General features: G+C 41.4%; 1 protein-coding gene across 2 annotated transcripts in view; it reads left to right on the plus strand.

Annotated features, from left to right (window-relative positions):
* The first annotated feature begins 18,881 nt into the window (after positions 1 to 18,881).
* cpne5a (copine Va) overlaps positions 18,882 to 26,603 on the plus strand; it is a 72,905-nt gene continuing 65,183 nt past the window's right edge. The window contains exon 1 of one of the 2 annotated variants that reach the window (XM_051425415.1): positions 18,882 to 19,347. In XM_051425415.1, coding sequence (XP_051281375.1) covers positions 19,238 to 19,347 — 110 coding nt within the window. In that variant the 5' untranslated portion in view covers positions 18,882 to 19,237. The remainder of the gene's footprint in view (positions 19,348 to 26,603) is intronic. The other variant, XM_051425416.1, reaches the window with a different exon arrangement.

The raw sequence follows: 26,603 nt of genomic DNA on the forward strand, positions 1-26,603 counted from the left end.
TGTAGTGAAAGCATCTTGGTGGAAAAAAATGATTGAAGGTGGGCATTGCACCAAGGCTTCATGCACACACAACCACATATACTTAACACTTGCAGGAGGATTAACCTCTTTGTTTGTCTTTGTTTGTTTTCTGACATAAAACCTTGATCCAGGCTTGTTTTAATGAAAGCCTGTAGTGATATGAAGGTCTTACCAAGATCCAAAATCCAGTTGTGTTAGGAATTAAAAGATAAATTCATGACCATCTGCTTTTGACCCTGAGCAGCGCTATAGTGTTATAGCTCCCAAATGAAGAAGAAATGTGATGTCTGTCTTAGGGGTTGATGGGCTGGATTAATTGCAGATGTTAACAAAAGGTGGCTAATAAAAACTTTTCTAAGCTGCTTTTGATTTTACAAGCTTTTTTCCCATCACAGACAGGATCTGACATTAGCAGAAGGATTAAGGTTTTAACTGTTTCCATTTTCTCACCTTATTACAAACTAAAGAACGCTCACCGTCTCCTGAATATAAATTCAAGCAGCATTTCTCTTTCACTCGACTGAGGAGAATAAGACATTGTTTGCGTTGGCTTTTCAGTCATTCCACCGTACATTTGTCTCTCCATTAACTTTTAAGATCTTTTTGTGAACTGAAGAGAGCACAACAGATGCGTCTTTGATGTTTTCGTTTTTATAGAATTTCTCGTTGTGCCACAAAGCAATCAGGCAAATTTCAGAAAAATATTGAAGTTGATGGTACAACATGTAAATTAAAACTTGTTTGTCAGCAGCCAAAGGTAACAAAGGAACCTCAATAAGATTACCACAAACTAACTGACACCGAGTAAATCGGAGGCTTTTGACATGTCTGGGGGGCCTGGGGCTCCTATCCATCACCCCATCCAGGCTCTATCCTGACAGAAAACTGGCAGAAAATCAACCCAAATTCCTGTCTTCAGAAAGTCTGTTAAGAGAGAGTGTCTGTTGTTGTTGCTGTGTGTATTTTGGGGTATTTTTTATTAATACTTAATAATAGAGATGCGACAGGAAATGAACGGAGAAAGAGGAATGGCATGCATTAAAAGTTGACCAGCTGGACTTGAAGCAGGGATGTTGCAGTGGTCATTGTGAGTGTTGTTTAATGGTAATTAGATGTACTTTAATGTCTTCAAAATGAATGAAAATTTTAAATGAGACACCTTTGAGCAATGAGCAACCTCAACATGCATTACTGGAGCCACAGACCTATTTACACATAAATGACTTCGAGGGTTGAGCATACATTTGGGTTCTTTACCTCCGATGAGTGAATTCTTAAGCAAACCTAATAGCTGAGCTCTTCTGCCTTGTCGTTCTCAGACCTCGGGGAGTCGGGTTTGTTTATCTGTTTGTTCAATAATTCCTGTGCCTGACTGCAGTTCAGAGAGGCTGTTAAAACGATTTGCCAGTTTGGTTTCCTGTGCAGCAAATTCACAAGCTAGAGAGGCAAGAAAGAGAAAAGTGGAGAGGGGTACAAGTGAGTGAACATTTTTCACCTGGCTCTCTGAGGCTGACAGAACACAAATACAGTGATGGATAAACACACGGAGGCATGGGTTTGGGTTGCTGTATCTCACCTTTAGGATGGCAGTGAATAGATTGGCAACAAGGTGAAATGCTCCCGCTTAATGTACAGATTAAAGTACAAGGTGCCGTAAATTCACACATGTCTAAATCTTTATATCATGTAACTGTGAGTTTATTTCTAAAAGGACACAACTTTACATACATTATGTTACCCATACAGTTACTGTACAGTACTGTATAGCTGTTTCTCCTCACAGTGTGTCCCTATACGGTACAGTATAATTATAGCAACATTATTTTGGTCATTTCGATCCTTATTAGTTGTTTCCTTGGCAACAACAACTCTCTCTGGGGTTCATATTTAAAAAATACAGGAACAAATGTTTACATTGAACTGACTACATTTTTTTCACTCGTCTCTAGTTCCCCTCAGCTCTAACCAACAGTACACTACCTACTCAACATTAAACCCAGACAGCGACTAGCTGGTGAAGAAAGTGGAACATTTAGCAGCAAGAGCCAGATATTTCCCTCAGGAATTGGTGGAGCCCAAAAACCGAGTTAAAAGTAAATGAATGCTGAAGATTGGACTTAGATTCCCCAGATGACCATGAACAATACTTTTATTACTTTTCAATACTAATTAGGATCTGCACTGTATCTGGATGTATAAAGTTCATCATATCAACAAAAATGCTGCAGCAACACTTAAAACGTCTTTGAGTTTTCACGGAGACAAACCACTCACTGCAATTGGAATTAATGTGTATGAATGGATTCAGTCACAAGCCATTAAACCTCCCTGGGTCCTTGGTAAATGGCCAAGCTATACTTCCTTGGTTCATCATATTTCTCTCATGATCCAATATGAGGTGTGTGAGCTGTTGTAAAATGGCCTGTGGCACTTCTAATAACCTTGGCAGCTTTATTACATTTATGGCCAACTTTCATCAAATGAGCGACATGCTTATTCCTTGATGTGATTATGGTCTGCTGTTGAGACGGCGAGCAGAGCACATCATAATGTTTTCTGGAAATATGACAGATATTCTCTCATCATCACATGTTGTTTTTGCTGTATTATTGTTAAATGTTACATGACTTCTCGTCCTTTTCCACCAAAGTAACGGCCTGTCTTTGTAACATATGCAGTTTTCAGCATTAAAACAAGCAGCTCTCACCACGCTCCGGCAGATTAAGATGCCGGGGCCAATCGGAGATGAAGAGGCATTTCATCTGAGAAACTGTCGTTTAAAGTCATGCACTGATTTCTTTTATGATTGGCCCAGAGGATGGTGCTGCCCATTGATGACGGTTTCAGGAGAATAATAAGATTATGTTAGTCTTCTCTATTTAGTATTCAGTTTAATAAACCACTCCAATCAGAATGCAGGAGGGGAAACGGTCTCTAAGTGTGTCTCTAGTATCCCCTCTCACTGGCCTTGTGCATATTGTAATATCCTTGTAAACACCCCCTTGGTTACTTCAATAACCTTGACCCTCAGCTGTATTGTGGCTTTGTTTCCCTACAGCAACTATGTTTAAAGATAATGAGCTCTGTGAGTTTAGTGCAGGTGTTGTAATGGCTGCAGCAGATCTGCCCAGGACACCAGATAAGCATCCACATTTTTGTGCTCCTCTCAGAGCAACAGCTTGTGTTCACAAAACAACCCAAACCTTATCCTCCCTGACCCAGCACTAATGCTGCCCCCCCCTCCCTTCATTACGGTACCACAGCTTCATAGATGCTTGTCCAGCCAGCTTTGAGGCCAATTTTCTTTCATCCTATCCCTGTTAGAATTGGTGTGCTTTGGCAGCAGAAAGCAGGAGCCGATCCAGACCTCAGCCAGATGCATCTTGTTATTTTAGACAGAGAAAAAGAGCACAATGGGCTTTCACACCCTCAGCAACCCAGCACTACTGTTTTGGGGATAACTGGGGCACCCATGTTAGTTACAACTCTTGGAATATGTGTTTGGTGTCACACTAATGAGATTTTTTCCCCCACCACAGATGCTCTGCTTTTCTGTGAAAAAGAACAAATGAAAACACTGAAAATGCCTCAACACGCCCTTTCTCTCTGTGCATTGATGAAAAACTCCTTTATTAGCCAAGATTGTCCAAAAGGGGGCAGTATACCTTTAAGTGTATTGAGTCAGGTCACTTATGAGAGTGTATGCACAGAGGATACATTGAAAGAGTGTACTTCCACTCAAACAAGCAGCCAGACAAGTGACTGTCCACACATTTATATTTCCATACAGTGTTTACACAGAGCAATAGACAGGAAAATTAAGTATTTTACCTTTTAAGAGTCCTGTAATGTTTATTTTTCTTGCAGGGTATTCCTATGTTATCTTTTGATGTTGGAAAAGACCCTCAGTGTATTTTACATAAATCCTTTGTGGCGTAATGTTCTTTGAAGAGGCTTCTGAAACCTCCAGAGTCATTATATTAACACACAAAATCTTCAGTCACATTGATTTTCATGTTCAAACACCTGCTTTAAAAGACACTCCCTCCCTGCCTCCCTCCCTGCCTCCCTCCCTGCCTGCCTTCCTCATTTGGATTTGTGAATAATGTATTTATTTCCAGGATGCACCTCTTTGTTTCTGGGACTGAAGCCCAGTGTGTGTGTGAACACGATATCAAGTGCGAGATAGGGTCATCATTCAGTCCTCCAGACAGACTGAATCCCTGTGAAAACACTGCTGCTGTCTCTCCCAACACAGCTGCTATTGGTGCAACGACACCGGCTTCATGTCACACACACTGCATGAGATATCAGGCAGGGGTGCAGTTATGCAAGGGCACGTGTGACAAGAAGGCAAATTTATCTCGGGGTGAATCTCATCGTTATTCTTTCCTTTCTAACCTCCCCTGGTTGACTCGCTGGTGCGCATAGACCTGAGGCTCTGAACTTTGATTGCGTGTGTATACTCACGCTTGTATAATATCAGAGGCCCTCCAGTGATTAAAGAAAACACACCTATAATTTCAATCATGATGTGCGGCGCCCTTTTGAAATGTCACCATCAATATGTCTGTCAAGTGCCCTGAACAGAGTTGAGGGCAACCGCCACACAGCAATGTTTGTTCTCTTTCTAAAAATCTTTTTCTTATTTAGTTCTTGTATGATTCTTCATGGAAAATATGTGCGCTTTTTCAGATAGTCACTGCATGTGTGTGAGAGAGTGTCTGTTTTCTGTCAGTGTATGTGTAAGTGATGCTCTAGCAGTTATATAACCTTGTAGCAGAAGGGATAGGAAGAAGGATCCCCCCCGACAGTAAAATTTGCCGTGGCGGTGCTGCGAGAGCTGTGGGGAAATTCTTGCTGTTAATTGGGCTGTGAAGGATTTCTACTGCAGATTCAGCCCACTCTGCTAGTTTGGATTGTAAAAGGGTATTAGTTTACAGCATGTCCTCTATTTCTCTCTCTAAGTCTATGTCCCAATACTATAATTGTATCAAGCTTGTCCTACTAAATATTCATAGTATACATGATTTGCTGTTACCATTCTAGAAATAACTGTAGTTTACCATTTTGTAAACTACTAACTCTAAGCAAGATATGATCAGACGGAGGTCAAACAAACCGCCCCTTTGGAAAGCTACTGCCATTAAAAATAATTCTTAGTATGCTCCTTCTCTCATTCTTGCTGAGAGTTTGATTAGAAGATTGCTAGCACACTAAATATGAAGCGCTAGCAGGTGGTTATCTTCTAACAGCTGCCCGGCTCTGTCAAAACAAAAGAAGAGCTTAAAAATATACGTAATATTTTGTTTATTTAATTTGTAAAAAAAAAACATTTTTTATTAAGTTTTATGGGAAGTTAAATGTTGGAATATGTCTCGACGGGGGACAGTGACCATCCAGACAACCAGTGGACGTAATGTGTGTGTTCAGTAAAATGTGCATGTGCTGGTAGGCAGATTGTGTTACCTTTCAACAAGGCCAGGCTAGCTGCCTCAAGTCTTTATGCTAAGCTAAGCTAACCAGCAGCTGGTTCCAGCTGCATATTTACTGTGCAGACATGAAAGTGGTACTGATCTTATTGAGACCTCATTTATAAAACCGACGTATGAGAAACTGTGACCTTAAGTATGACTTACGCAGAAAACCGTGTAGGCTATAAGGCTGTATACATGAACTTTGCATCAGCTTTATGAACAATGTGATATAGGAGTTGTCAGTTGACCATTTGAATGCAGCTCAGCCTTCCAAGCGTGTGGGAGAAATATGGTGGCTGCAAAACTCACAAAAAATGTGAAAGGCTCTGTCGGGAGCCAGTGTTTGGTTTGTCCATTCTGGGCTACTGTAGAAACATGGTGGCCTCCATGGAAGAGGACCCATTCCCTCTGTAGATCAAAACGTCTCATTCTAAGGTAACAAAACCACAACAATTCTACATTACACACTAATGAAAACATACCAATGAATATTATATTCCACTTCTGCCAATAGATCCCCCCAAATGTTACACACGTGATCTTAAAAGGTGTGAGTAATTAATTTCCAGATGGAAGATTTTTAATTAAAAAAAGGACGCCATGTTCTTTAGATTAAAATTAGTATTTTCTTTTGCTCAGTATCTTTTATGAATCTAACATTAACACACCATTAGAAATGATCTTCAAGTATAAATCTAAGAATTTCTTTTCATAAATGTTATCATCCAACTCTCATGAAGTGAATAAACCTATTTTGCGAATATGTTGGACTAGTCCTTTCAAAAGAAAGCAAAATGTTTTTCTTGGATTTGATAGTAATTTTTTATTTCTGTGGTCTTACTGAAGCTGTTTCACCACCGTCGCTGCAGCTGAGGTTCGCTCCCCCGTGTCCTTTGAGCATTGCACTGTGGGACAGTGGTGCCCATCAATGGCACACTGAAAAAAGAGTGATCTTAGAAAGCATGCTAATATACTTAGTGTGTTCCAGTGTCAACACACACACACCACACACACACACACACACACACACACACACACACACACGTTTGCTCTCACAGTTTTTCAAGAAGGCTAGCAGTGTTTAAAAAAAAAAAACACTATTAGCATCACACAGTGATGAAACAGTCACTGGTGATGATGCCAGTTCATGTAAAGCAACTGTAATCTGTGACTGGATCAAGCTTTAAGTAAAGTAGAATAGCATGCACAGAGATTTCTAGTCTATTTCAGATTGAGTAACATTTGGTGCTGTCTGCTGTCTTCTCTTCAAAGTGTGTTTTGTCTATACTACAGATTTCCTTACCCTGGAATTACAGTTGGTTTTAGCTTTGTGAGTTGATTTATCGCAGTAATGGAGGCACAGGCAGAAAAGAGCACAGAAAAACCAGCTTAGTTTTAAATCACTTCACACTGGCAGGCGTTAAGCCATTAACTACTTCTCTTTTACCCACAAAGGAAAGGAGAGGTGCTCCATCACATAAAGCTGTGGCTGTGGCTAAATACTGGACAGCATAAATGGGCATCTAAGAACTTTATTAGGCATTTGCTGACCCAGTATGTTCAGCTTGTCTACTCTCTTTTCCATCACAGACAGACAGTCTCTCTAAATCCAAACACACAGTCGTTTATTAAACATAACAGCACCCAGGTTGCCTATCCTTTTGTTATCTGGCCTACAGGTTGCTCATGAAGAGGATATGTCTGTTTTTACCCTGTAAAGTTATTGATTGTATAAGCTCTGCCTATAGATACGACAACCAATTGTTGAAAAGTGTAAAGGACAAACAGTAAACATTGTGTGATTGCAAAAAAGTGTTCACAATAGGTAAGTAATGAGTCCCTTCATTTCATTGCCTTTTGGCTGGTTTGATTGTGGAGAATAATGGAGGCGGGCGAGCTGTCATTTCGATGGAAATTGTCAAGTGGCAGCTGCTGGTGGTGGGGTGGTAAGGAATAGCTCACGGGGTTAAAGACTGCTGGCGTTAATGACACCACAGCAGGCCCGTACTGCTCCCCGCACTAGCCACTGATGAGTTTTTTTTCCCAGACAGTGATGACTTCCCCGGGCCCCTGCGAGCATGTGGATGCCCATCAACTCCTAAAGTCATGCTGCTTTTGTAATGAGGAAAACTATAATGGCAAATCCTGCTCCAAGCATCCTCTGGCTGTGATGGCTGCACCGGAGGGCATGTGCACAGAGAGCGGGGGTGCTTCAGCTGGCGAGCAGGCTTTCCTCATTATCTAGATGTGAGCGCCACGAGGGTCGAAAAACGCAGAGGGTGTGGAGTCACATTAATCATGCTGTCACACATGTGCAGGTCCACTCCAGAGACAGGAGTTCACACCCTCACATGCTAATGCTCTGAGGATGACAACTAGTGTCCTCACTCACTCAACCACAGTGGTATTTAAGCACAGACCACAGGACTACGCCACATATATTTTTCTACTTTGCCGGAACATCGCTTCTGATAATATTTGGGGATGTGTGCTGTAATGGTAGTCCTCCTTTGTAGCTCCGGCTCAGCAGTGCTCCCCTGCACCTGCATCTGATCTGTGTGGGTGGAATCCTGCTATTTCTCCTCAGTGAGCCATTGGTGGTGCACTGTGCCTGCTGTGAGTCTCGCTGTGGCAATGTTCACATATCACTGGCTGTGCGTTCATTTCCACCGATACTGTACACAGTGCACAAGGGATAAATGCAATGATTTGCATGGATATAGCTTGGGGAAAACACTGTGATGAAAGTCCCTCCCACCCACGATGGAAAGCAAACTTTAATCAGGGGTAGGAGGGAAATGTCTCCATGCCTCCCGGCATTGCAGGGGCAGGAGGCTACAGGGCGGTGCAGCAGTTAAGATTAGCACCACTGCTTGTTGAACAAATAGATGAAGTCAAAATCCTTTGGGAGGAGCTCGCTTCTTATTTTCTCCCTAAAAGTTGGACACCGGCCTCAGCCTCAGTAATGATGCCACTCACTGAAGCGGTTTTTATTTAGCATCTAAATCATTCTTATTTCATTGAAGATGAGCAGTGGAGCTGCTGAGTGTCAGTCAACACAAACTAAATTGCTTCAGTTAGCATTCTGAGGTACAATGATTAGTAGGTGTGTTGCTGTGGCATGTAGAGGCTGAAATGGAAAATTTAGATGATGCTGCGACCTGGGATTCAGTGGATGAACAGATGATACATTTCTCTCAGGCTCCCTGCCTCTGAGGTAATTCAATTCCATTTCTTTTATTGATTGACACTGGACACCATGACGTTTATGGTTCATGCAAGCAGGCAGCGATAATGAAGGAATTACTTGCCAATTCGGCTCCTAAAAATAAATTGCAACTCTGTGGAAGCTGCCAAGGAGTCAAATGTGTGTGTGTGTGTGTGTGTGTGTGTGTATTTTATTGTACTTCTATCCTCGTGAGAACCATTATTAAAGTGACAACATGTTTGCAAATAGAAGATATTGTAACCATTGCTCACTATTTTCAGTTATGTTAGTTATTATGTTTTAGGGCTAGTTTGGTGTTAAGGGATGATTTCCCCACAAGTACAGTAATAAAAATGTGTGTGTGTGTGTGTGTGTGTGTGTGTGTGTGTGTGTGTGTGTGTGTGTGTGTGTGTGTGTGTGTGTGTGTGTCTACTGTTTTTGTGAGGACCAACTTCAGTTTAAATCTTGACGGAAGGAAATGTTTTGGCAGCTGGCTGAAAACAATGCTGATGAGTAAAAAACAATAAAGCGAAACAATGAGCTGAAAGACTATAAACCTCCATAGAGCTGAGGAGGACTGACAAGTTGAGTGATAGTTCTCTATGAGTTAATCATGATGAGTGTCCTCACAAGTATAAAAGTAAAAAAATGTGTATGTTTGTTAAGAGTTTCTTTTTGATTAGTTTTTGGAGAACAGGAGGAACCTGTCAACTTTGCCTTTGTTTGTCTTTCTGACATTTTTACCCTTTGAAGCCTTTGAAGATATTAGCACATCAAGAGTGGAAGAAGAGCAGCTCTCTTTTATTTTGCATCTAATTTTGCAGAATAAAATGTGTCTCTTTGCAGATTGTTTGAGTGTTTTCTACATAATCACATTTTTAAGGATTGTCTCTATCCTCTCTGGAGCTGTCAAACCACTGAGTTGCCTAAACTTAATAACTCATGAGGTCTGACCTCACTGTTGCCCACATTTGAAAATAACCTGCAATTTAAAGGGGCACTCAACCACTTTTACATGTCACAGTCAATTTTCCAGTCAGTCGCCAGACAAGAATGTAGATATTAGAGAGTTCTGCAACCTATCAGATTAGGTTCAATTAATGTTAGTTTTTCCTTTTTACGTCCAATCCCAACTGTTCTACAATTTTCACTTTCACATGTCAACTTCAGAAATGTAATGGTTAAGACATTGCAATTTCTGGGAATTGAACATTTGTATAATGTCTTTCTATGGATACAACTTTTTTCCAGAAAACCTGCGCTGTGAAGTAGATGTGGCATTTGAAAAACGTAGGTGTTTACCAGACAGGTAGGGTAACAAAAGATGCTATCAAGATGCATCATGGGAGGAGGATTCAATGTGTTTTTGGAGCTGCTCATTCTTTGTCCTCCAATTTCATGGAAGGGCAAAACAAAATAATAAACTGGTCGACTCTTTTAATTTGTATGCAGAGTAATGCAATGCAGTGTTTGTTCCTTCTGTAATTGTTTGTTCTTTCATGATAATTTAGTTTGTTGCAGACCCAGATGTATTTGTATATCTCAACATCACGTGTTAATGGGCTTTTCACATGAATAATGGTTTGATATTTTTATGCAACCAGCAATCTGATGCAGTTCACAGTATCTGTTGGATTGCAATGATATGAGCTCCCAGTTTGATCAGCCTACAATCTCAACTGACACAGCAATCAGTCATTTTGTTAACAAGAGGAAGGGAGAGTGCTGTGAAATTTGGTTTAGTTTGGTCTTTTCTCTTTTACAGTTTGCATGAAAGGCCAGTAAATGTCTGGACTGAGAGGATAACAAGAAGAAGAGGAAGGCAAGCGTACTTTTGATTTATTTCTCTGAGAGTAAGCAGGGACAAACTTCAGTCAACCATGATCATGTGCTGTGGTTTCTGAACTTCTAAGCAGGCAGCTTCAACAGTGCATTGTGTGTTTACTTTACCAGACATAACGTAGCAGAAAGAGAGTCACAGGAACTCATCACAAATCTTATTTTACAAGTGACCACAGCTATGGCAGATGAAAGCCAGCCTTGAACCTGCATGGAAACGACTGCAGCAGCACACAGAGACAAAAAACATGTGGCAGGCAAGACAAACGCAGCCCAAAGAGCTGCCATCGGATGATAGCAACTAATTAGAGAGTTTTCTCCTCTGCTCAAGGGGCTGTCTTATGATTAAGAGAGCCCGATGAATATGTATACGATGTGAGCACAGGGATGGCTGGATGTAGGTCAGGCGGCTGGTGGATGATGGGTTGCCTGTGAAGTGAAGCGAGGAGATGTGCGGCAACACGACGCTATTCAGAGAAACCCTCAAGAGGCATGCAGATGTGAGGGACCTTAACTTTTCCAGATTATGTCTCTAACAAGTTTATGGGCTCTTGGCATTCATAGGGAGGCAGCTCATCCAGCTGAGGAGCCCTAAATTACTTCTCTGGGGATCATTTCTGTCTGTTTCAGCTTGGCATTTAAATGGAGCAACTGGATGCATTGATTGGTCCATCTACTCATTCTGCAAACAGAATGTGAAACAGATATTTCTACAAAGATAGTGAAGTGATGTCATATGTTCCCGGAGACAAGAGAGGGTGACACTTTTGTTGTAGTTGCAAACATGCATGAAGACTGGGGAGTCAGAACCCCCTGTACAGTTGTCATGAATAGGAAATTTAGCTATAGAGACTGAAAACGTTTTTTGTACCATGCTGTGAACATGTTTTTATCTGCTGTAAAGTTGGGCATTTTAATTGTGCCGTATGGAGGTTGCCTCACTTATGTTGCCAGCCACAAATGGCCGTTCTTGTTTCTTCCATATTGGTTTAAATTGTCAGCCACTGAGGTTGCTGCTTGGTGAAGACAAACGAGAAATAATCAGAAACCCTTCCATGGTCTCTGAGGAAAACCATGTGTGCAGTCCAGAACTGTTAATGATGATTTAAGTTGTTCTACGATAATTTCTCTCTCCAGGATCATTACAACAGCTGACAAATTTCACAGCATATGGTTTTACTACCAAACAAATTACTTTGGCTTACATTATCAGAATTAATAGTACAAATGGCCCAACTAGCTGAATTTAAAGTCAAAGTTCGCTTTAGATATGAGGTAGAAGAAAAAAGACCTGTCAGTTGCAGCCAGCCCGCCGCATAGCTGAGTCCTCCCTGCTGTCACAGATACCTAACCCACAGATCTGTCAGAGGATATGAGAAAAAAAAAACAGTATTATTTTCTTTTATTAAAATGTGCAAGCTTTTTTTTTTTTTTTTACCACTTGCAATCACACTTGGGAATTATAAAAGGATTTTTGCATGCATGACAGCTTTCAATAAAAGCAATGATTTCTTTCGGTCTTTTTTCTTTTAGAGAGAAAATGATTTGAATGAATTACCCCGTGTTACGTGTGCAGCATTTCAAAGCAAAACCACAGAGAGCCAAATCTGTGATCCTGAGCTTTTTCAAAGCATACTTACATAACTGCAACTGTACCTGTGAGTGTAATTCTCATCATATTATCACAAGAGAATTTCTGAGATTCACACCACAAAAGGAATTTTATGTTTGAATTCTGCAGCAGGTTTCAGCCAGAACATACAAGTGACAGTCTGAAATATCTCCACTGTACTCTATAATAAGATGCCTCCACTTTACGGGACTATGAATCTCTTTCTCAAGATAATGAACTCCCTGACAGGGAAGTGGCAGAGCTTCACCACAGTAAAACACGGCCGTTTGCTGTCACCACCACTGAAAACAGCCACGCTCCAGTGTTTCAGTGATGGTGGAAGAGCGGCGGCCGACATCACATTTCCTGCTGCTCAATCAGTGTAACGGATGAGTCTCTGCTACACAAAGTGATGCTGATACATACACACACACATGCATTCAGTACATGTCATGCATATACACACATACCCTGTCCTGTGATGCCCTCTGTAGTGGTTATACCTTGCCATTTCTGTCACACTCTTCCTGCCTGCTTGCTTGGTGAAGCTCCATCCACCTCATATCAGTGCAGCTCAATTGGACAGCAATGGAGCAGCGAAGGACTGAACACGACAATTGTTCATTTGTTATCTGTGCAGCGGTTCGCTATGACTGAAGATACACGCATTGTTCCCCTCATTATGACTTGAACGTCATTGCGCCGGAGGGATTTAATGGTCCCTGTTTCCTTCTCTTCAGAGAAACCACAGTGCTGACAGTGATCTGATCATCTGCAATGGAGAATGATAAATGTGTTTCCAGCCCAGCACAGGGGCATTGTTGATTTATCTCACAGAAGAATGAGAGTGGAGCCTTTCTTTTAGTTTTCAAACTTCAGAGTTCAAAGTGTGTGTCTGCTTGTGCCAAATGTTTATGTGTAATGATTTTGGATTTTTGTCTTCTATATTATTACAGTTTTTTCATCTTTTCTCATCATCTTTTTTCACACATTGCCTTGCTGTTCTTGACTTAGCTGATCAACTTTCTTGAGTTGTCTAAAATGATCATAGAAGAGTTTGATATAGTCAATGTTTATAGGTAAAGGTCCAGTGCTTAACATTTAGGAGGATCTATTGGCAGAAACTGAATATAATGTACATATGTTTTCAGTAGTGTGTCATATTAATATATTGTTATGTTTTTGTTACCTTATAATGAGTTGTTCATATCTGCAAACAGTTGCCTTCCGTGGAGTCCGCCATGTTGAACTGTCATGTTTCCACAGTAGCCCAGAACGAACAAACCAAACACTGGCTCTAGATAGGGGCGTTCGTTTTTTTCGTGCGTTTCAGGTGTTTTGCAGCAACTGTAGTTTCTCCATCGCTCTTAGAAAGGGAGGGTGAAGCGATGGAGTTGCGATCTGCAAACACACCGCTAGATGCCACTAAATCCTACACACTGGTGCTTTAAACAAAAAAGCTAAAGAAGAATACATATGGATTGTGTTATATCAGATCAGTTACTAAAATTTATTACTACAAAATGCCTTATGGCCATACTGGATATAGGAAAAGTTTCAACACAAAAAGCAGAAAATGAAAAAACAATAAAAAGATGCTGTACAAGCCAACAAAGAAAATGTGCAAACACTGTTGAAAAAACAATATATGTAATAAAAATACAAAAAACAATATACATCATCACATTTTTAGCACAACTGGAGCCTGAAACAGATTGCAAAAAATTCCACTGTCAGTATTTTCCTCGCGATCTTGTACTGCTGTTGTCTGATGCCAGCAGGCTGCAAATTTGTGCCTTCAAGTATAACTCTGTCTGGGTATTATAACACAAAACTTATTCTCAGTGGGCAAGGAGAGGCATACTGAAATTAAGTTAATTCCTTCAGTAGTTGGTGGGTTTGTGTTTGGGACACAACAAACTTTGCCACTGATGGCACACCTGTCCTTGAAAAGTGTGTGCTTTTCAACCAAGAGTGAAAAACTGTAACAAAACATAAAACTAAAACAAATAAAATTCATCATCTAGAGAATTTACGTCCAATATTTCTTCCACGGTACATTTACAGTATGTTGCTTCACAGATGTTCATTTCAAAGTAGACGCATGGAATATCTTCAGAAAATAGATGATAGTGTGTTTGGTCTTTTCTACGCCTTTTCATAAAAACAGGAAATGCCAGCAGGATGCAGGTGTACATATGTTTTCTCTCTTCCTCTTGCCAGATGCTTTTCCATATTATCATAATCTTCATTAGAGCACCATGTTGAACCGCCATGTTTCTACAGTAGCCCAGAGCAAACAAACCAAACACTGGCTCTAGATAGGGCATTTTGAGTTTTTTGTGCATTTCACTGCCCCCCTAGTTTCAGTAATAAACATAGCAGTTCCATAGTAGAAAAACACTCAATTAAAAGTAGAAGCACAGCATTACAAATTGTGCTTAGAGTTATGTCCCTTGTAATGATAAATCCACTGTTATCACCCAACTCTGCAGCTTTTTGAGTCTCTTGTAGCTCATCGTTTCCTATATGTTTGAGCCTGACTGCTCTTATCTTCAGCTCTACTACAAGCAGCAACAGGCAGCCATATTCAGCAAAAAAGCTCTGATAAACCAACTGCACATTACCCGCCTTACCCTGTCTAGAGTTGGTGGATACCACAGCTAAGAGACAAAGTAAATATTGGACTTTAATTTGTCAGGTGGCCAGAAACAGGACTCCAAATGAATTTTAATGTTGCTTTGTGTCTGCTTGATGTGTAAATGTTTTTGGTAACAAGTTAGCAACTTTAGCAACACCTTTATAAGCGCAGGCACATTGATGCTTCAGATACAAGTGAGACCAGTTTGAGTAAAACAACTTGAAGTTAAGGTTTATTTGTTTGCCCATTTGTGACCTCAGCATGGGGTTTCCATAGCAGCATACTGTAGGCTACTGAAGGTCATGAATGGGGCTAAAACTACACAGCGGTTTAAAATATCAAGGCAAAATTAATGTATGGGTTTGTTAGTTTCTATTATTGTTTTTTTCTGAATATTTATTCATGCTGATTATTACTGATACTGCACTCTGCTTTTGTCTTAGTTTGACTGTTATTATCAAGTGTTACTGTGTTTGTTTCCAACTGTCCCAGTACTGTTGATATGTAGGTTGAAATCAATTTAAAGGTAGCTTCACTACACCAAATCACATTAAATTCACTAGTGCCAAAGATTGAGATGGCAGCTACAGAATTTTCTCTTATCATGACTTAATTTAGCTGCCATACTATTTGATTATGTGGAATAACACACTGAATAAGTGTCAGTTCATCTGGTTAGATACAGTATCTTTCATTTACAGACAACAACTAGGGAAAAATAAATCAATAACTAAACTAAGCTTTAGTATAGCTAAATCTCTGGCCACACTGCACAGGTCTGCAGCGTATGTGTCATGGTACGTCCTTCTTTTTATTTTGGCGCCCATGTTAACCTGTTAAGGAATGTGTCCACAAGGGCGTTTCTGGATGAGAGGGGTTGCGCCACTTCCCAGCATTGGACGCTTGCAGCTATATTGACCAACAAAAGGCTACACCTTCCTGCACCTGACTGGACAAACACTTTCTGCTCCTGGATTTCAAACTACACCAACATGGCGGCTCATTTGGATACTTTTCTCTTATATTATGAAAATGGTTCACCGAAATGTGTTTCTGAAAACATTTTAAAGGCATACTATGCAAGATTTGTACCTTAATGTAACAGCTTCAAAGTCATTTCAATGGTAAACAAACTCGTAGTATAGCGAATAGAACCGATAGCAACGCTGGGGAGGGACGCCGCTGGCAGAACCGACAATGCAAGTCTGAAGATGGCGCCCCGCCTAATCTCACGAGAATCACAAATTGCTTTACGGTGCGACGTCACATACATCAGCGACATAAGAAGCAGCCTCAAAGGAAGAAATCTTCGGCGTCTATCTTTGCCTGTTCGATATCCGACGCTTCCATCCTACTGAACATGTACCGGTATACAGGGGGGAGGGGATCAGGCCGTGAGTGCAGAGACGCAGAGCCGTATATAGAGATGGCTCTGGTGAGTGGTATTTACGACAGTTAACGTTAAATACAAGTACTCCGCAGCGACTCTAGGGGTAGCTGTTTGACAAAACTGGAAAACTGCATAGTATGCCTTTAAGCAGGAAATTAGCTACGCAGTTGCTGAATCTGTCTTCGTTTTAGATCAACAACAGTTTGTTTATAAGGTTTTCAAGGTTCCATATTTAGTGAGTTGCGCTGCCAGTCACCCCTGATTTACATAAAGTAGCCTGGACCTCAACTTTATGCTAATAAGGAGCAGGCGACGGGACGCACCATCTCTTGATATGCATCATGGCACTACCAGAATGCATCGCACAGCTGCTCACATAGACAATCAATGGGAAGTGTGGAAACGACTGATCCCGTGGACACAAACCATTAGAGCGGCAGCACTGCCGATGTCGCTGCAGCGATGCTTCCCTAGAGAGTGGATGGATCCCTTTTTTTCAGCCACCTTTAAAACAGACAGTGAAAATGATCTGTTCATAGTCATATTGAATTTATACCAACAACCTGTAGAGCAAACTGTAGATACTGCATTTGGTATGTTTATCTGTAATATTTTTGGTATGAAACGTAGCCAGATAAAGGTTATATGTAGTTACTGCGTTTTGCCTTTGTGATCCGAAGTCTGTTTTGCGCACACTTGTGCTGGCTGTGCATCTGGTCACTTGTTTCAATGTGTCCCCTGGTGGCAAAAACTTGATTGATGCAGCTTTAACAGTGCCACAATAGAAAAGTACTGCATTACAGGTAAAAGTTTATCAGTCATGTATTAAAAGTAGAAGAATTTCCCCTTTTTATAGTGTTAAATTATTGCTACATTTATGTATTAGTAGCATTTTAAAGGAAAAGTTAGATAAAAAAAAATATTTATTTATTTATTTATATATAATATCATATTTACCGTCCAACGAAGCAAGTTGGTCCAGGTGGGCTACTAATTTTAAATACTTTACATACTGTTGTGTATTTTGATTTCATTATCATAAGTATAATCTTTACCTGAAAAATAACAACACTCAAATGTAGTAGAGTAAAATGTTTTATATTTTATTTTAAAATGTTGTGGAGTACTACAAAGTTATACCAAATTAAATGTAAAAAAATAACTTCCTGAAAATACTCAAATAAATGTACTTCCAGCCTCTGCTCTTGTTGCAGCAGAACACCAGTGATGTTGGAGTTTATACCCCATCATCTGGCCACGTCCCCCTGCTGATGTTGAGGCCTGCCACTGATGCTGAACAGGTCTGGGTGGTACCACTGCTCACACACACACACACTCCCCGCAGAGAGGGTTCATACAGCCATAATTATAGTCCTGCCACAGCTATAGGAAGTGGGGCGGCTGCTTGTGGGAACAGTGGAGAGACTCACAGCAGGCGGCAGGGAGCAGCGCACTAAAGGGAGCTCAAAATCAACCAACCAAGGACCACCACAGGGCCTAATTACCGAGTGAACATGACTAATGATGAAGCTGCGCAGTGGTGGTGCTGTGTCCGAAATGTTCAGGCCTCATGGCCGCATCAGCCTGGCTCTAACTCCCAGGTGTAGAGGTGAAACTATAGTAGTGCGTCGCCACTGTGCATGTAGACCTCCCACAATGCTCGCTGCTCAGAATTGACACTCAGAGAGTGATGCATAGCCTCTGTAGCAGGGATCTCACGCAGTTTCCACAGTTGAGTGATTTGTGTGTGAACATATGTGGGCATTTCAGTTAGTAGCATATGTGTGATTTCCATATGTCATAAATTGAGGTAGAATTTATACCTTTGATGATTTGGAGAGAGTTTATTTGCCATTTCCTTGTGAGAGCAGGTTGCCCATTTACCACTGATACCTGTTGTGAATAGTTTCAGGGGAACATAGGGAGCGATGTGGTGTGATTTCTTAAAAAGCGTTTTGCAAGAGAGAAGCAATCACTCTGTGCAGTGATCCTCTCCTTGGAGATTTCCTGGTAGTTGGTCTCTGTGATGAATGGAGTCACCCCCCACCCCACCTCCCTCTCTCTTTCTCTTTACACACAATGTCCACAGAATATCCACAGCAGTTGAATTATTTGTTTGACAGGTTGAAGGTTTGAATTTCACCAAGCTGTTCAATCAGGTAAAAAGATGAAACAGAAATGAGGCTCCCCTGGGAGAGCTCAGCCTCCCATACAGCCTCCCAGAGATTAATATACTATAGGTGTAGGGACACAAACGTCACTTTTTATTGGCTATAGATAAACAAGGCTGTGTCTCGAACGGCAAAAATTTGGAGGAGCTGTCCAGATGCTGAAAGAGCATCAGGCAGCCTTTCAATTAGTAATAAATGATGGTGGTTCTGGAGGAACTAATGTAATTTCAACACTACGTTTAATTTTGTCGTTAATTTGAAGTCATTTTTCATCTTCCCTGCAGCTTTCCTAAACCAAAACAGAAAGATCAATTTAAGTAGATGTTTCCATGAATCCACTCAAAATATTTAAACTATATTATATATATTATGTTCTTAAATTGGAGAGAGATAATACAGTCCAATGTAATTTTCTCGCCCCTCGGTGCTTATTTATTTTCTCTTAGAGGCTCTTAAAACCAATTTGGAGCAGAATAACTATCCGTCCAGCCATAGATCAATAGCTTGCATCTGCAACGAGTGCCAGTCGCAGCCCAGCATGTAGGAGAATGCAGACAGGAGGGGTGGAGTTCACAGCTTTTACTTTTCAAACGCTGCTCTGCCAGAGGAGCTCATTCTTTGCCTGGAGAAGAGCGGAGTTGGCGCTGATGCGTCCTGGCATGTGATCCCACTTCAGTCAAATCAATCGTGTCGCCGCTGCAGTTTTCCTATTAAACTTTCCATGCTGTTGCCCGTCCAATGGACAGCACTTAGGAGGTTTGTCTGGACCGTATCCGCTGCTGCTCGCTCGCCCGCTGCGCTCCGGCTCTCCACCGTCGGCTCTCCAGGTTCGGAGGGACTCACGCGGCCCGGGGAGCTGGCCTGCGTCTCCTGCACACATGGAGGGAGACGTTATGGACAAGTTGGAGGCCACGGCCACGGTCTGTGACTTCGACCCCATCAGCGGGAGCATCCCGGCCACCAAAGTGGAGATCACCGTGTCCTGCAGGTGAGTCCACTCCGGTGCTGATGCTGCTGTCTCTGCGTCAAGGCTTTGGGGAGCTCCGCGCGCTTTGGGTGCGTTTTGCTGTGAGCGGACAGGACACAGGGATGGGTAACGTGCAGTTTAACATTTTGGTGCTGAAAATAAACAACAACATAAACGTCGCCGTGTGTCATTTCCTTATGAAAAACAGCTACCTTAAACATTTTAAAGAATAAGAAAACTTTAAAAAATGGTAAAATAACAAAGCTGTGTAGAGAAAATCCTCGCAGAGATCTTTGCTCTGCTGTAAAGACACACAGACATAGCAGATGGCATTAGACTATTTAAGCATATTAGAGACTTTTCGTTAGAATAGTAAATTTATAAACATCATACAGCACTTCATTATCACTGTAATGTCCAGTCACTGAAGTAGACAACTGTAATCTGTAAATCTGACAATCCTGAAACTTTAACGCTTTTGTTTGTTTGTTTGTCCCGTTTATTGTTAAGATTTACGCTTATCCCCAGCTCGTGCGTCTACCGCGCTGTGTGTTTGTGTTTTGCGCGCGCCAAGTCGCGTGCCACAGGAGATATCGACCGTCGTGGAGTTTGTTGGCGTGCCTGTGAGGTTTCCCCTGAGGCACGGTGTCGTGTGAAGCTGTTTAAACGCTTGACATGCGCCGAAATCGGCACTAGTTTGATACAGAAACGTGGGAAAAAAAACAATTAGAGCTAAATATTTTCACCCAGTAGCCTTTAATGGTGTCCCTGGTCCCCCCCCCAAAATACCACTAATATGGCAAGTGCTTCGACTGGATAGGGTGGGGCAGCTGGTGGCAGGTAGAGTCACTGTATACTGTATGCTGCTGCAACGTGGCTCTGTATGGTCGACGAGTACAGTTGCTACAGTTTGTTTAGTCAACGTTTCTCATGGAAATCGACTTTAATTTGTGTTTCCAGGGCCTCCTGGGCTGTGCATCATTTTGCCATAAGACAGAGAGTTGAGCTCTTTGTAGCTCTTGGCTGCATCAGTGTTATATGCATGCAAAAGATGTCTTCCCATGAGCACTGCTGTTGAAACTGATTCCATAGAGATTTGCTTTAATGTACATAAAGCCACAAGCCAGAGAATAACATCCTGCTGCCATTGCTTTCTTCACACCTCTCGTTTGCTTTCCTCCCCTAAACCTCCATCCACTCAGTTATCTGGAGAGGAAACTGATTGTTTTTTCTTGTTGCAAACTGCTGCTTTGTCATCCATTTTGAAATTCTGAAGATGTTCGACAAACCCGGTGTTGCTGTTGCCATTTAGGTGACCTTATAACCCATTTAGGATATTAATTAATTAGTCACATTTCAGGACAAATCTGTTAACCTTTATAGTGTTGACATGTTGAGAGGATGGTGCAGCTATGAGGGGGTGGGGGGCTTTTTAAACAGCTTTCAGCCCTACATTGCTTTACTGTAGGAGTCCTGTATGTTTATGTAACCAACATTATTGAATTGTGTGTATAAGAGTAGGTGTGTGTGGCATTAGGTTGTGTGCGATTACTCTGTGTGTGTTTTCAATCATAGGGCATGTGTTGTGAGGAGCAGCTGGACTCGTGTTGTTTCCCTCTTGATAGACACTTTTGTTTTTTTCCCCCAGACCTTCATACTTTAAGCAGAGATCTGTGTTGATGCCCCCAGGCTCTGTTGGTCTGCAGTTCCCTTGTCTGTCGTTAATGTCTCGCCAAACAAAGATTTGCTCCAGGACACAGTTTGATAGAGAAGAAAAAATAATTCCTGCCTTCACTGGGCCTTGAAACATTGTCTGTTTTAGATGCAAAGACTTCAGGTCCTGCTGTTCTTCTTTGTGACTTGTGGATATTGCTACAGTAGCTCATGTCTGACCTCTGAGGACTGCTTCAAAGATCACTAGACAGCTCAAAAGTTGGATACATATGAAATGAACAGCCATGCATGCTCCATGCATGGCTGTTCACTTTTCTTCCACTTATCAGCGAATGTGTATTTGGTCTTTCCAATAGAAACGGACTGAAACAATGGGTGTTATGTGGGTGAGACGCACAGGCTCCACAACTCTGTGTAATTGATTTAGTAAGCCTGAAAGCTCTGAGGTTGCAGCGCACATGGAATTGAATTGCTGCGTGCGGCCCTACAGGCATTCTCATAACCCTCTGCCAATATTGCAGCAAGCCCCCTGACAAGCTTGAGTGACTGAAGCAGACACCCCCTTATCAAAACAAGTGCATATCGCTGTGATAGCACATTGTTCACCGTCTATGGCTCTGATTGGTTTTTGCTCACAGGTCAGCCAGTGAGCTGAGCCCAGAGCATCTGCTTCTTAGCTGCAAGGGCTACACTCCAACTCAGCAATAAGATGACTCTTCAAACTCAAGTGGTCTCTATCTGCAAACGCATGCCAGTGAATACAGTTCAGTGGGTTAGGGCCTGTGGTCCTCTGGTGCTTTTACAGGCGCGATCCCACCTCTTACGTGGCAGTAATGAGTGTGTTCATTAGTTAATATTCAAGCAGCCCTGATGAATATTTCATAAGTTGTCTGTGTGGTTTGCTACATCATGCTTTAATTATGAGCAAAGTAGTAAATGTGAATCCTGCTGGATTGTAAAATGTGCCCTTTCTATATCTCAGTTTACCAGACCGTCTCTGAGTTCCCATGTACAATGACTTAAGGGAAATTGGGGCTTCCAGTGTTCCACTGTGAAGAATACTTTTGGTAATGAATGTTGGAAAAAATGTGCACACACAAAAAATTCACAAAGCCCCTAAAGGAACATGGATCTTCATTTAATGAATAGACTTTTTTCCTGCTGTTTTTCTTTGGTTTGTCAGTACAGATCCAAGTACTGGATGTAAGTTATGATTTGTAAATGTGCTGCGTACTGTATGTGACCAGAATGAGGGAGCAGAGTTGATAAGCTTGAGAACCCTGACAAAGGTTTACAACCCTTATCAGAACAGAGCGAGGGAAAAATAATTTATTGCTCCTGAAAGATTACTTTTAGGCATCTTATTTGTTAGATAGTCGCCATCCAGAGGAGAATAAAGGGAAAGAAAAATACATAATAATCTGATGAAAAGCCCAGATTTGGACACTGTATCATCGCAAGAACATGACATACACTATACTACAACAAAACCACCAAGCACAAGGATGTAGCTTGAATTTTTATTTGAAACAGAGGGCATATTATAGGAATTTATTAGTCCTTTGCAACGTGTCAAAACACACCACAGGTATGCTGTTAAAAGTGAAATCGGCTGACAAAGCCACCCTCGCTTCCACCGCGCTCAGCCTCCCACCTGACAGCTTTAACGTCGAACTTTATCAACCCCCATCGACCATTTTCATCAGGACGAAGACGCTGCATCTTGTCCATCCCCTCCTGTTCTCTGTCGTTGCTTTGGTTGTTCGTTGAAACCATTCATTTGCTGTGATAGATTGATTAGAGTAGCACTGCATCCAATCAATGCATTCCATGGCTGGGGGGATCTAACTCAACCGGGCCACTCTGCTCCCAAGGGATTCATTACCTGGTGAAACACACAAAGGTCACATGACTTCCAGCATCCTGTGACAAATGCTCACAGGAGAGGATCCCTGGAACACAATGCCACTGATTGCTGTTCCCCGGGGTCAATCTTAAAACTTTCAGCATGCTTCTTGATCTGAACTCTTCCTGAGGCAATCATTGCAGCAGAGGGGGGAGGCCTAATGAAATCATCAGGACGATTAGGATGTGTGGCATCGCTGCTCCATCTGTCAAAAACAATTGCTTGAGCAGAGCAATTGGGATTCAAGCCGCCTGTCTAACAACCTATTGTTTATTTGAATGCATTATTATGGCCTGTAACTCTGCTGTTGTTGTAGTGTTAATAGCTGTTGTAGCTTCAGTCTTGGTTACCCATTCAGTCGAACCCTCTGACCTGGTTTTTCAGCTTGAAACATCCTGTTGTTTTGCCCCTGCAGAAAGCAAGTTTGAATTGAACTAGTTTGCATTGTGTAATCGCATAAAATATTAATACAAGATCTCTCTGAGTAAGAGAGAATTTTCAATTTGTAGTGTATTTACTGCGTCGTTCTTTTCATATTGTGTTCTGGGTTAAGACTGACCTGGGGCGAGCTTGCAGCTTTTATCCTGCAGGATGGCTTGTGTGTGTGTGTGTGTGTGTGTGTGTGTGTGTGTGTAAGTGATGTGTCGCATCTGTTTTGGGGATCGAGGCTGAGAGACACGAGGGTGCAGAGAGGAGGCAGATTTTTTTTTCTTCCAATTTTGGGGATGTTAAGATTGCAGCAGGCGAGTCTCACAGGTCGATGGAGCGGATAATTATGCATGAACCCCTGACACAGTGAAAATGAGTTTGGATCCCAGACACTTGGCTTGTGGTGGTGTCAGTGTTATTAATATATTCTCATTTGGGATATATGACAGCAGAGGGGGATCCCATGGAAACACACTTGTGGTGCCCTGCCAGTGGCTTATAACACTCACTGCATGTTGCTCGTGTCAACTGAAAGTGTTGATTGCAATGACAGGACAAGTCAAGAGTGTAGTGTAGCAATAAGAAATGAAAGCAGTCCCTCTCGGCTCAGAAGTATCAAGCAGCTTTTGTTACTATTTCCAGAGAACCTCAAGGGTCAGCAGAGTATGTTAGTGGATTTCGGTGTGGGGGGATATTTGACCTAACATCACAGCTTGTCTTGGAAATGTGAGACATGGTGGCAGATACGTACAAAGTGTGACATGTTGCTCAGTGAAGATTTTGCCACATTATGTTGCATATGTTGAAGGTCTCTCATACATTGACAGTCTTAGCCGTAGGCCCAAACACGCTACTCATTGTCAGCTTATTGTCGTTTTTTTGTAGATCTATCTGAGTTAGTATTTTTTTCTGTTAGATACATTGAAGTTGATATGTTATACTGTAGCCAAAAGGGACATTTCTGTCTGTTTGGGTGAGAATGTGTGTGTGCTCTAGCTAAGAAGCTGTGTATACAGCTGAAACATCAGGTTTGAAAAGTACAAATACAGTTAATTTTCACCGTGGAGAAATAGATTATCAGTCAAAATGTGTGAAGATAAACTTATTCACAAGCTACAAAACTGTGAAATGATTACAGGCTTTTGTAGAAGCTGCCAGTTAGTCTAATTTCTAAATTTGTTTAGTTTTATTTGTGCTAGATGCCTTCAAATGTAACACTCAAGGATGTATTTTTGACAAATATATGATATGCTTGGTGTTCAGGTGGTTTAAGTCATGTTGCTACTTAAGTGTTTTTTGAATTTCAGTGTCATACTAGGAACAAGAAATTGTCTACAGCAAAGTAATTAAAATGCTAAAAATTCAATCATGAATGTCATGAATACCACATCAGTGGGTTGTTCAAGTGGACACAGACACAGAGGGAAAAGCTGGAGTGCATCTTTGCTTTAAAAACAAAATTCAGTGAACAAAGGTGCTCTTTGGAGACAAGGGCCACGACAATGCAAGTCGATATAATAAACTGCCTTTTAATAATACATGAGTTAAAATAAAAATGCAGTGGCATTTAGTGGCATCTAGCAGTGTAATTGCAGATCTTAACTCCCTTGCTTCACCCTCCCCTTCCAAGCACGTAGGAGAAACTATTTCGGTTTCGAAGTGAAAAACGTGAATGCACCTGTCTAAGGCTGTTTGGTTTGTCCCTTCTGAAACATGTCATACTCTATGGAAGGCGCCCCGCGGTATCTGTACTTATAAAAGGCTCGTTCTAAGGTAACAAAAACGTAATGATTCCTATATTGAGGTGATTAATACACAATTGAAAGCATAGCTATGCATATTATGTTATATTTCTGCCAGTAGATCCTCCTAAATGTTACACACTGGACCTTTAAGTAGCACAAAGTATGACACAAATAAGTTACAATTACAATAATTGATTCTGAAGGGAATCCAACCGAATCTGACCTTGGGACAGAGATTAAATATAACTTTACAGAAATAGCCAATGCTGTCGCTGATGGGTTTGTGTGCTTATGTAGGTCATAAAGAGGCATCAATATTAAATTAAGACTATTTCATAACCAGTCAAAAAGTAATTGTAGTAGGTTTAATCATATTCAGAAAAATAGTGTGGATGAGATTCCTGGACCTGTACAAGTTGTTGAAAGTCGATTTACAGAAATAACAATTATTGACTGTTTTGAAAAACCTTAAGTGCTTCTAGGAACTGCTGCTGCAGCTTCCATGTGGTGAAGTCAAGTGAAATGCCAATTCAGTCTGATTATTATTATTCAGTCCATTTATCTGTTTTGAAACTGTAGAGGAGACCTATTTCCAGCCCACATTCAGATCAATTAGTGTGTCTATTTGAGTGGCTAGGTGTGTGTGTCATACGGTGGTCATACCTCTGAATACTTACAGTGCTAGTTAGTATTCGTCAGTTCGTGCTCATTACGGTTTACCACCACCTACTGTGTGCTGCTTTCACCTATTGAGGCTCAACATGAGTCCACCACCAATTAGACAGCTCCAATTCTCTCTTCCCACCCTATATGGTCCTCTCGCAGCTATCTCATCCCTCACTAACATCAATTAGTGTTATCCTCTGAGAGAGAGAGTTTTTTAGCGCGCTTTATTATCATGATCACTATTGAGGTCGACCTTGCTCTCTCTATTCCACACTTGGCTGAATCCACGCAGAGGTTCTGTTCTCTATCTCGATTTAATGATCAGTTACTGTCAATTCAAAGACCAAATATGTATGAGCTTAGAAATGCTTTACTGTGCCCGATTCTTTTCCTAGTGTACAATTTAACGTGCTTTATGTTGCCAGTCTGTGAAGTGCACGGTTAGTGTGTGACTGCAAAGATATTTGCAGCTTTGTTTTTTTAGATGGAATTGAGAGATGAAGAGAAATTGGCCTGAATTCACAGTAGACTAAGTGCAAAGTGCTCTTCCAGGGTTATAACAACCATATAGTATCAGTGTGTGCATCCCCTGCAGCTCCTCTCAAAGAAAGGACCTTTTTTTGCACAAACCCCGAGCTGTTACAGCATGCAATTAACAGTGATATTATTCCCTGGCCGGACATTAGTCACACACCAAAACCTAGTCTGAAACATGGTGTCACAGCGGATGTGCATTCTCATTTATTATGCTAGCAGAAGAGCTGTTTTATGACTGAGATACTGTCACTGCCAGCAAAACAGTCGCCCAGGGAGTGCTCTGCTGCAGGTATTGTCGACCCGGAGAGATCCCAGGTTGA

This window comes from Dicentrarchus labrax, unplaced genomic scaffold (genome assembly GCF_905237075.1).
Source record: "Dicentrarchus labrax unplaced genomic scaffold, dlabrax2021, whole genome shotgun sequence".
Lineage (NCBI taxonomy): Eukaryota > Metazoa > Chordata > Actinopteri > Moronidae > Dicentrarchus > Dicentrarchus labrax.